The sequence below is a fragment of the Oncorhynchus nerka genome, linkage group LG22 (genome assembly GCF_034236695.1).
Source record: "Oncorhynchus nerka isolate Pitt River linkage group LG22, Oner_Uvic_2.0, whole genome shotgun sequence".
Classification (NCBI taxonomy): Eukaryota; Metazoa; Chordata; class Actinopteri; order Salmoniformes; family Salmonidae; genus Oncorhynchus; species Oncorhynchus nerka.
In genome coordinates this window covers 89,750,800-89,762,868 of record NC_088417.1, presented here as the reverse complement: position 1 = coordinate 89,762,868, position 12,069 = coordinate 89,750,800, and the positions used below count along the sequence as shown (strand labels likewise).

The 12,069-nt window shown below is 44.7% G+C and overlaps 1 protein-coding gene across 1 annotated transcript in view; it reads right to left on the bottom strand.

The window, feature by feature from the left end:
• Positions 1-8,114, bottom strand: part of LOC115125369 (integrin alpha-2-like) — a 52,144-nt gene extending 44,030 nt beyond the window's left edge. Inside the window, exon 1 of the mRNA XM_065007554.1 lies at positions 7,899-8,114. Within this exon, the coding sequence (XP_064863626.1) occupies positions 7,899-7,947 (49 nt within the window). The 5' untranslated portion in view covers positions 7,948-8,114. The remainder of the gene's footprint in view (positions 1-7,898) is intronic.
• Positions 8,115-12,069: the final 3,955 nt, after the last annotated feature.

Here is a 12,069-nt window from a genome sequence, read left to right as displayed (position 1 = left end):
ATACAGTGTGAGACACAGAGAGAGAGAGAGAGAGAGAGAGAGAGAGAGAGAGAGAGTGAGGTATACAGTGTGAGAGAGAGGGAGAGAGTGAGGTATACAGTGTGAGAGAGAGGTAGAAGGAGAGTGAGGTATACAGTGTGAGAGAGAAGGAGAGAGTGAGGTATACAGTGTGTGAGAGAGGGGGAGACAGTGAGGTATACAGTGTGAGAGAGAAGGAGAGTGTGAGGTATACAGAGGTAGAACGAGGGTGAGGTCTACAGTGTGAGAGAGAAGGAGAGAGTGAGGTATACAGTGTGAGAGAGAGGGAGAGAGTGAGGTATACAGAGGTAGAAGGAGGGTGAGGTCTACAGTGTGAGAGAGGAGGGAGTGAGGTTTACAGAGTGAGAGAGAGGGAGAGAGTGAGGTATACAGTGTGAGAGAGAGGGAGAGAGTGAGTTATACAGTGTGTGAGAGGGGGAGAGAGTGAGGTATACAGTGTGAGAGAGAGGGAGAGAGGGAGGTATACAGAGGTAGAAGGAGGGTGAGGTCTACAGTGTGAGAGAGGAGGGAGTGAGGTATACAGAGTGAGAGAGAGGGAGAGAGTGAGGTATACAGTGTGAGAGAGAGGGAGAGAGTGAGGTATACAGAGGTAGAAGGAGAGTGAGGTATACAGTGTGAGAGAGGGAGAGAGTAAGGTATACAGAGTGAGAGAGGGGGAGAGAGTGAGGTATACAGTGTGAGAAAGAGGGAGAGAGTGAGTTATACAGTGTGTGAGAGAGGGAGAGAGTAAGGTATACAGTGTGAGAGAGAAGGAGAGAGTAAGCTATACAGAGTGAGAAAGAGGGAGAGAGTGAGTTATACAGTGTGAGAGAGAGGGAGAGAGTGAGGTATACAGTGTGAGAGAGAGGGAGAGAGTGAGGTCTACAGTGTGAGAGAGAAGGAGAGAGTGAGGTATACAGTGTGAGAGAGGGGAGAGTGTGAGGTATACAGTGTGAGAGAGAGAGTGAGAGAGTGAGGTATACAGTGTGAGAGAGAAGGAGAGAGTGAGGTATACAGTGTGAGAGAGAGGGGAGAGTGAGGTATACAGAGGTAGAAGGAGAGTGAGGTATACAGTGTGTGAGAGAAGGAGAGAGTGAGGTATACAGAGGTAGAAGGACAGTGAGGTATACAGTGTGATAGAGGGGGAGAGAGTGAGGTATACAGTGTGAGAGAGAGGGAGAGCGTGAGGTATACAGTGTGAGACACAGAGAGAGAGAGAGAGAGAGAGAGAGAGAGATTGAGGTATACAGTGTGAGAGAGAGGGAGAGAGTGAGGTATACAGTGTGAGAGAGAGGTAGAAGGAGAGTGAGGTATACAGTGTGAGAGAGAAGGAGAGAGTGAGGTATACAGTGTGTGAGAGAGGGGGAGACAGTGAGGTATACAGTGTGAGAGAGAAGGAGAGAGTGAGGTATACAGAGGTAGAACGAGGGTGAGGTCTACAGTGTGAGAGAGAAGGAGAGAGTGAGGTATACAGTGTGAGAGAGAGGGAGAGAGTGAGATATACAGTGTGAGAGAGAGGGAGAGAGTGAGGTATACAGAGGTAGAAGGAGAGTGAGGTATACAGTGTGATAGAGGGGGAGAGAGTGAGGTATACAGTGTGAGAGAGAGGGAGAGAGGGAGGTATACAGTGTGTGAGAGAGGGAGAGAGTGAGGTATACAGTGTGAGAGAGAGGGAGAGAGTGAGATACACAGAGGTAGAAGGAGAGTGAGGTATACAGTGTGAGAGAGAGGGAGAGCGTGAGGTATACAGTGTGAGAGAGAGGGAGAGAGTGAGGTATACAGAGGTAGAAGGAGAGTGAGGTATACAGTGTGTGAGAGAAGGAGAGAGTGAGGTATACAGAGGTAGAAGGAGAGTGAGGTATACAGTGTGATAGAGGGGGAGAGAGTGAGGTATACAGTGTGAGAGAGAGGGAGAGAGGGAGGTATACAGAGGTAGAAGGAGGGTGAGGTCTACAGTGTGAGAGAGGAGGGAGTGAGGTATACAGAGTGAGAGAGAGGGAGAGAGTGAGGTATACAGTGTGAGAGAGGGAGAGAGTGAGGTATACAGAGGTAGAAGGAGAGTGAGGTATACAGTGTGAGATAGGGAGAGAGTGAGGTATACAGTGTGAGAGAGAGGGATAGAGTGAGGTATACAGTGTGAGAGAGAGGGAGAGAGTGAGATATACAGTGTGAGAGAGAGGGAGAGAGTGAGATATACAGTGTGTGAGAGAGGGAGAGAGTGAGGTATACAGAGGTAGAAGGAGAGTGAGGTATACAGTGTGAGAGAGAAGGAGAGCGTGAGGTATACAGTGTGAGACACAGAGAGTGAGGTATACAGTGTGAGAGAGAAGTAGAGAGTGAGGTATACAGTGTGAGACACAGAGAGTGAGGTATACAGTGTGAGAGAGAGGTAGGGTGAGGTATACAGAGGTATACAGTGTGAGTATACAGTGTGAGAGAGGGGGAGAGAGTGAGGTATACAGTGTGAGACACAGAGAGAGACACAGAGAGAGAGAGAGAGAGAGAGAGTGAGGTATACAGTGTGAGATAGAGGGAGAGAGGGAGGTATACAGAGGTAGAAGGAGAGTGAGGTATACAGTGTGAGAGAAGGAGAGAGTGAGGTATACAGTGTGAGAGAGAGGGAGGTATACAGTGTGTGAGAGAGGGAGAGAGTGAGGTATACAGTGTGAGAGAGGGAGAGAGTGAGGTATACAGTGTGAGAGAGAGGGCGAGAGAGAGTGAGGTATACAGAGGTAGAAGGAGAGTGAGGTATACAGTGTGAGAGAAGGAGAGAGTGAGGTATACAGTGTGAGAGAGAGGGAGAGAGGGAGGTATACAGTGTGTGAGAGAGGGAGAGAGTGAGGTATACAGTGTGAGAGAGAGGGAGAGAGGGAGGTATACAGTGTGAGACACAGAGAGAGAGAGAGTGAGGTATACAGAGGTAGAAGGAGAGTGAGGTATACAGTGTGAGAGAAAGAGAGAGTGAGGTATACAGTGTGAGAGAGAGGGACAGAGGGAGGTATACAGTGTGTGAGAGAGGGAGAGAGTGAGGTATACAGTGTGAGAGAGAGGGAGAGAGTGAGGTATACAGTGTGAGAGAGAGGGCGAGCGTGAGGTATACAGTGTGAGACAGAGAGAGAGCGAGAGTGAGGTATACAGAGGTAGAAGGAGAGTGAGGTATACAGTGTGACAGAAGGAGAGAGTGAGGTATACCGACTGAGAGAGGGGGAGAGAGTGAGGTATACAGAGGTAGAAGGAGAGTGAGGTATACAGTGTGAGAGAGAGGTAGAGAGTGAGGTATACAGTGTGAGAGAGAGGGAGAGAGTGAGATATACAGTGTGAGAGAGAGGGAGAGAGTGAGATATACAGTGTGAGAGAAAGGGAGAGAGTGAGGTATACAGAGGTAGAAGGAGAGTGAGGTATACAGTGTGAGAGAGAAGGAGAGAGTGAGGTATACAGAGGTAGAAGGAGAGCGGGAGGTATACAGTGTGATAGAGGGGGAGAGAGTGAGGTATACAGTGTGGGAGAGAGTGAGGTATACAGTGTGAGAGAGAGGGAGAGCGTGAGGTATACAGTGTGAGACACAGAGAGTGAGATAGAGAGTGAGGTATACAGTGTGAGAGAGAGGTAGAGAGTGAGGTATACAGAGGTAGAAGGAGAGTGAGGTATAGCAGTGTGAGAGAGAGGAGAGAGTGAGGTATACAGTGGTAGAAGGAGAGTGAGGTATACAGTGTGAGAGAGAAGGAGAGCGTGAGGTATACAGTGTGAGAGAGAGGGAGAGAGTGAGGTATACAGAGGTAGAAGGAGAGTGAGGTATACAGTGTGATAGAGGGGGAGAGAGTGAGGTATACAGTGTGAGAGAGAGGGAGAGAGTGAGGTATACAGAGGTAGAAGGAGAGTGAGGTATAGCAGTGTGAGAGAGAGGGAGAGAGTGAGGTATACAGTGGTAGAAGGAGAGTGAGGTATACAGTGTGAGAGAGAAGGAGAGCGTGAGGTATACAGTGTGAGAGAGAAGGAGAGCGTGAGGTATACAGTGTGAGAGAGAGGGAGAGAGTGAGGTATACAGAGGTAGAAGGAGAGTGAGGTATAGCAGTGATAACAAAAATGAAAAAAGGAGTAACAGAGAGACAGACAGAGAAAGAGAAGGAGAGATAGAGACAGACAGACCGACAGACAGACAGACAGACAGACAGACAGACAGACAGACAGACAGACAGACAGACAGACAGACAGACAGACAGACAGACGAGAGTAGTAGAGAGAGAGAGGGGAGAGAGAGGGGGTGAAGAGAGGAGAGTAGTTGGAAAGAGAAACAAAATAGAGGAGTAGACAGATAGATAGAGAGAGAGAGAGAGAGAGAGAGAGAGAGAGAGAGAGAGAACAGCATGTCAGAAATCAGCTCAATGTAATTGAAGAATCCATAGACTCTAACCACTTCTCGGAAAATTGGAAAACACTAAACGAACAACAACACGAAGGATTATCTATCCAAAATGGAGATGTATCGGTAAACCACTTCTCCAATCTTTTTGGCTCTATAACAAAGAATAAAGAGCAAAAACATATACATGATCAAATACAGATCTTAGAATCAACTATTAAAGATTACCAGAACCCACTGGATTCTCCAATTACATTGAATGAGTTACAGGACAAAATAAAAACCCTCCAACCCAAAAAGGCCTGTGGTGTTGATGGTATCCTCAATGAAATTATCAAATATACAGACAACAAATCCAATTGGCTATACTTTAACATCATCCTTATCTCTGGCATCTTCCCCAATATTTGGAACCAAGGACTGATCACCCCAATCCACAAAAGTGGAGACAAATTTGACCCCAATAACTACCGTGGAATATGCGTGAACAGTAACCTTGGGAAAATCCTCTGCATTATCATTAACAGCAGACTCGTACATTTCCTTAATGAAAACAATGTACTGAGCAAATGTCAAATGGACTTTTTACCAAATTACCGTACAACAGACCATGTATTCACCCTGCACACCCAAACCAAAACAAAGGCAAAGTCTTCTCATGCTTAGTTGATTTCAAAAAAGCCTTTGACTCAATTTGGCATGAGGGTCTGCTATACAAACTGATGGAAAGTGGTGTTGGGGGTAAAACATACGACATTATAAAAATCCATGTACACAAACAACAAGCGTGCGGTTAAAATTGGCAAAAAACACACACATTTCTTCACACAGGGTCGTGGGGTGAGACAGGGATGCAGCTTAAGCCCCACCCTCTTCAACATATATATCAACGAATTGGCGCGGGCACTAGAAAAGTCTGCAGCACCCGGCCTCACACTACTAGAATCCGAAGTGAAATGTCTGCTGTTTGCTGATGATCTGGTGCTTCTGTCACCAACCAAGGAGGGCCTACAGCAGCACCTAGATCTTATGCACAGATTCTGTCAGACCTGGGCCCTGACAGTAAATCTCAGTAAGAATAATGGTGTTCCAAAAAAGGTCCAGTCACCAGGACCACAAATACAAATTCCATCTAGACACTGTTGCCCTAGAGCACACAAAAAACTATACATACCTTGGCCTAAACATCACACCCTACAGAGCCCCAGGACAGCAGCACAATTAGACCCAACCAAATCACGAGAAAACAAAAAGATAATTACTTGACACATTGGAAAGAATGAACAAAAAAACAGAGCAAACTAGAATGCTATTTGGCCCTACACAGAGAGTACACAGCGGCAGAATACCTGACCACTGTGACTGACCCAAAATTAAGGAAAGCTTTGACTATGTACAGACTCAGTGAGCATAGCCTTGCTATTGAGAAAGGCTGCTGTAGGCAGACATGGCTCTCAAGAGAAAACAGGCTATGTGCTCACTGCCCACAAAATGAGGTGGAAACTGAGCTGCACTTCCTAACCTCCTGCCCAATGTATGACCATATTAGAGAGACATATTTCCCTCAGATTACACAGATCCACAAAGAATTCGAAAACAAATCCAATTTTGATAAACTCCCATATCTACTCGGTGAAATTCCACAGTGTGCCATCACAGTAGCAAGATTTGTGACCTGTTGCCACGAGAAAAGGGCAACCAGTGAAGAACAAACACCTTTGTAAATACAACCCATATTTATGCATATTTATTTTATCTTGTGTCCTTTAACTATTTGTACATTGTTAAAACACTGTATATATAATAAGACATTTGTAATGTCTTTATTGTTTTGAAACTTCTGTATGTGTAATGTTTACTGTTCATTTTTATTGTTTATTTCACTTTATATATTCACTTTATATATTATCTACCTCACTTGCTTTGGCAATGTTAACACATGTTTCCCATGCCAATAAAGCCCTTGAATTGAATTGAATTGAATTGAATTGAGAGAGAGAGAGGGGACTTGTTAACCACCCCCAGTACCTCTGAGAAAGGGAGAGAGAGAGAGAGAGAGAGAGAGAGAGAGAGAGAGAGAGAGAGAGAGAGAGAGAGAGAGACAGAGAGACAGACAGGGTGAAAGAGAAATACAAAAAGAGACTGTCCCCACTGGCCCTGTGTAAACCTTGCTGATTCTGTCCCAATGTGATTCCAGGCAGCTGGATGCTTTGTGTGCAGCAAGCTGGATAACCCACTGCTCTGTGACTGATTGACTGATTGACTGACTGACTGACTGACTGACTGACTGACTGACTGACTGACTGACTGACTGACTGACTGACTGACTGACTGACTGAGCACCTCATTGGGCAGCGGGGGCTCCGGTGAATCCATGTCTATTGGGAGTTCTTCCTGGTCAAGTCAGCTGGTCAGGACAAACTCTAGTCCCTGACCCAATCTATGTTGTCTTTTCACCTTCACTAACATCTCAAACAACAACCTATCATATGACATGATAGCAAACATAACTTGTTTTGACTGTGATAACTGTAGTCAGCTGCTCTCTGAGGGAACACTAAGAGGAATCATGAAGCCATGTGTACGTAAACTCTCTTCACAGCTAGCTTGAAATGTCACTAATGGAGCTATCGAATTCTATACCTCAACCGGGTTGTACGTTGTCAAGCGCGCGGTTACGTATGTTGGCGAGGTAGAGGAACCTCATTCAAGTCAGAGGCAGGTTCAGGGAGGTAGCACTATAAGCTGAGATAGCACACGGTTATAAATACATCAATAAATGTTACATTCTTAGAAATAAGGGTCCCTTTTGTGTTCCAGGTAGAACCCTCTGTGGAACGGGTTCTACATGGAACCCAAAAGGATTCTATCTGGAACCAAATGGGGTTCTTCAAAGGATTCTCCTATGGGGACAGCCGAATAACCCTTTTTGGTTGTAACTAGCATCTATTTTTTTCAAAGAGTGTAATAGTAGCTATAGTTTAACAACTATGCTTTGCATCTCTGCAGGCAAGAGTCTAATATACTGTGGGTGACTACGGTGTTTAGTCCATTGTTGCAGCATGTTCATCCACACCTCTACAAACCTCTGCCAGAGAATAAGGTGTATGTGCTCCCCCTTGGCACAGCCCTTTGTGACCTCATCAAGATGATATATGAGCCTGTCTGGCATGAATGATTTTCATTGCTTCAGCCAACTGTATGTCACATGGGGGATGTAAACACAGCTCTGACCTGACAACACATACAAATATACCTAACCTGCTTTCCCAACACAGAAAACTGTAGAAAACTTGCTCTTTCTAGCAGATAAATGGTCAGAAATAAAATAAATAAAAAAATCTCAGAGGAGCCATTCAACACTGTTATACTTTCCACACAGTTGCCTAATATGAAGTCAATGGCTCAGTGTTGATTAGTAAGTAGATCACGCACTTGGGATATCTGTGGCACTTGACGCTCGCTCCATGCAAAATAACGTTTTATAATCTCATACGGAATGTGCAAAAAAAGTACTTACATTGGATGAAAATCAGCGTTAAAACAGTCCTCTTTGGATTAAACTCCATTGTTGCAAGAGTAAAAAGTAGGTGATGAAAGCGGGCGCCTCTTCGAGTCCAGGGTTTTAACTTCAGCGGACTTCTCACGGTCGGCAAAGTTCAGGACCGGGCGCTCCGGACTGTAGATATTGAGGACAGATAGGGAGTGGGTGTACCTACGTCACAGCGCACTACCTGGCCCACAATTGCAGTGCTCTTTTTGAGGAGCGAAGGCTACAGCTCAATGATTGCGACATCTGGTTGGTTTTACCTTGCAGGGTAATATACTGTACTGTAGTGTTGTGTTATCTTCTCAAATATGTTCGTGCTGCAACAATTCAATTATTACACAACATTGACTGATTTGCAGTTACTGTAATTAAAATATATATTGTTCGTGCATTGTAGTTACTTCCTTTTCAATGTATCTTCCTCATTGTTCATGTATACAATTGCAGGGCTAAAATATTTAACATGAGCTTTTATATGGAGAGAATGCCACCAACTTCACCAAGCCCATTTTAATATCCTTAATATTGACTTGTCTGAGTGAAAAGGCGCCCATGATGTAATTCCCTTCAACCCAGTATAGCCTAAAGCAGGGAACATCAACAAGATTCAACCGCAGTCCGATTTTCTCTTGATCGGTCAGGAACAATTTGTAGATTGCAAATTGAACTCAAGATAAAAGACTGTAAAAACACCAGGAAATCAGTGATTTAATTTTATACAAACCATATACAAATGCAAGTAAGGTTTGAAATAAAAGGTAAACAAATATATTTCAAAAATTCTCTATATATATATATATTAAACAGTATGGCTACCACAGCATTTTGCAGCGATGCCCGGCCTAGAGTGTAATAGACTGTGGATACAATTGAGCAACAGATCTTCTTTCACAAAAAGTCCCTTCTCATGTTGTGGACTGTGGCTGATGATGACATCTCACATGATGACTGGATAACACCACTGCACCTATACAGTCACACTAGGGGATGTGGGGAGGTATGAGTGGACAGCTATGTCTGGAACCATTTACTTTTATCTACACAGACAGGAAGTGGCACTTTATCTTCTTTATATTCATCCATTCAAGATAACACAATTCTGTACACTCAACAATAAAGTGATAAACCAAATGGTATGAACGGTGACCAATGACTCATTATGTTGTAGTGTTTAGTATTGACATTAAGTCTGTGTCCATACAAATGTTAACTGTATATGTTTCCAGAGAATGATATACTGCATTTCAGTACAGGGGTCAGTACAGGTGCATCAAAGCTGGGACCGAGAGACTGAAAAATACTTTCTATCTCAAGGCCATCAAACTGTTGAACAGCCATCACTAACACAGAGAGGCTGCTGCCTACATGCAGACTTGAAATCATTGGCCACTTTAACAAATGGATCACTAGTCACTTTAATAATGCCACTTCAATAATGATGTTTACATATCTTGCACTACTCATCCCAGATGTATATACTGTATTTTACACCATCTACTGCATCTCGTCTATGCCGGTCAGTCATGGCCCATCCATAAATGCATATGTACATATTCTTATTCCATCCCTTTACTTAGATGTATTAGGTAGTTGTGGTGGAGTTGTTAGATTACTTGTTAGATATTTCTGCCCTGTCGGAATTAGAAGCACAAGCATTTTGCTACACTTGTAATAATATCTGCTAACCATGTGTATGTGACCAATAACATTTTATTTGATATGATTTGACCTGAGTATCAGGGTGTGTCTGTTACAAATCCAAGACAACAGAACTCGGAGTGATTGGTTACCCAGCATCAGGCCGGTGTGGTTGAATAGGGGAGCAGAGAGCCATGCTGAAATCTAGATTCAACTTACATAGATCATCAAGTGCCATAGACCGACTGAACCACACACAGTCTTATTGAATAGGTCTGTATCCCTACAGACAATCCCAGCTGCACTATAGTAACATTCTGACCCGTATGTTTGGTGTTAGGACACTGACTGATACTGTACCCCTGGAAGAACCTTCTGAGATAAACAGACAGGCAGACCAGTAGTCAGTAGTACTATGGAAGCCCTGAGGCAGACCAGTAGTCAGTAGTACTATGGAAGCCCTGAGGCAGACCAGTAGTCAGTAGTACTATGGAAGCCCTGAGGCAGACCAGTAGTCAGTAGTACTATGGAAGCCCTGAGGCAGACCAGTAGTCAGTAGTACTATGGAAGCCCTGAGGCAGACCAGTAGTCAGTAGTACTATGGAAGCCCTGAGGCAGACCAGTAGTCAGTAGTACTATGGAAGCCCTGAGGCAGACCAGCCCTAGTCAGTAGTACTATGGAAGCCCTGAGGCAGACCAGTAGTCAGTAGTACTATGGAAGCCCTGAGGCAGACCAGTAGTCAGTAGTACTATGGAAGCCCTGAGGCAGACCAGTAGTCAGTAGTACTATGGAAGCCCTGAGGCAGACCAGTAGTCAGTAGTACTATGGAAGCCCTGAGGCAGACCAGTAGTCAGTAGTACTATGGAAGCCCTGAGGCAGACCAGTAGTCAGTAGTACTATGGAAGCTCTGAGGTAGAGCAGTAGTCAGTAGTACTATGGAAGCCCCGAGGTAGAGCAGTAGTCAGTAGTACTATGGAAGCCATGAGGTAGAGCAGTAGTCAGTAGTACTATGGAAGCCCTGAGGTAGAGCAGTAGTCAGTAGTACTATGGAAGCCCTGAGGCAGACCAGTAGTCAGTAGTACTATGGAAGCCCTGAGGTAGAGCAGTAGTCAGTAGTACTATGGAAGCCCTGAGGCAGACCAGTAGTCAGTAGTACTATGGAAGCCCTGAGGCAGACCAGTAGTCAGTAGTACTATGGAAGCCCTGAGGTAGAGCAGTAGTCAGTAGTACTATGGAAGCCCTGAGGCAGACCAGTAGTCAGTAGTACTATGGAAGCCCTGAGGCAGACCAGTAGTCAGTAGTACTATGGAAGCCCTGAGGTAGAGCAGTAGTCAGTAGTACTATGGAAGCCCTGAGGTAGAGCAGTAGTCAGTAGTACTATGGAAGCCCTGAGGCAGACCAGTAGTCAGTAGTACTATGGAAGCCCTGAGGCAGACCAGTAGTCAGTAGTACTATGGAAGCCCTGAGAAAGTGCAGTAGTCAGTAGTACTATGGAAGCCCTGAGAAAGTGCAGTAGTCAGTAGTACTATGGAAGCCCTGAGGCAGACCAGTAGTCAGTAGTACTATGGAAGCCCTGAGGCAGACCAGTAGTCAGTAGTACTATGGAAGCCCTGAGGCAGACCAGTAGTCAGTAGTACTATGGAAGCCCTGAGGCAGACCAGTAGTCAGTAGTACTATGGAAGCCCTAAGGTAGAGCAGTAGTCAGTAGTACTATGGAAGCCCTGAGAAAGTGCAGTAGTCAGTAGTACTATGGAAGCCCTGAGGCAGAGCACATATAGAAATTTCAAAACAATAAAGACATTACAAATGTCATATTATACATATATATATATATATATATATACAGTGTTGTAACAATGTACAAATAGTTAAAGAACACAAGGGAAAATAAATAAGCATAAATATGGGTTGTATTTACGATGGTGTTTGTTTTTCACTGGTTGCCCTTTTCTTGTGGCAACAGGTCACAAATCTTGCTGCTGTGATGGCACACTGTGGAATTTCCCCCAGTAGATATGCGAGTTTTTCAAAATTGGATTTGTTTTCGAATTCTTTGTGGATCTGTGTAATCTGAGGGAAATATGTATCTCTAATATGGTCATACGTTGGACAGGAGGTTAGGAAGTGCAGCTCAGTTTCCACCTCATTTTGTGGGCAGTGTGCACATAGCCTGTCTTCTCTTGAGAGCCAGGTCTGTCTACGGCGGCCTTTCTCAATAGCAAGGCTATGCTCACTAAGTCTGTACATAGTCAAAGCTTTCCTTAAGTTTGGGTCAGTCACAGTGGACAAGTATTCTGCCACTGTGTACTCTCTGTTTAGGCCCAAATAGCATTCTAGTTTGCTCTGGGTTTTTTTGTTAATTCTTTCCAATGTGTGGGGTGTCTTTGTGTTTGTGAACGGAGCCCCAGGACCAGCTTGCTTAGGGGACTCTTCTCCAGGTTCATCTCTCTGTAGGTGATGGCTTTGTTATGGAAGGTTTGGGAATCGCTTCCTTTTAGGTGG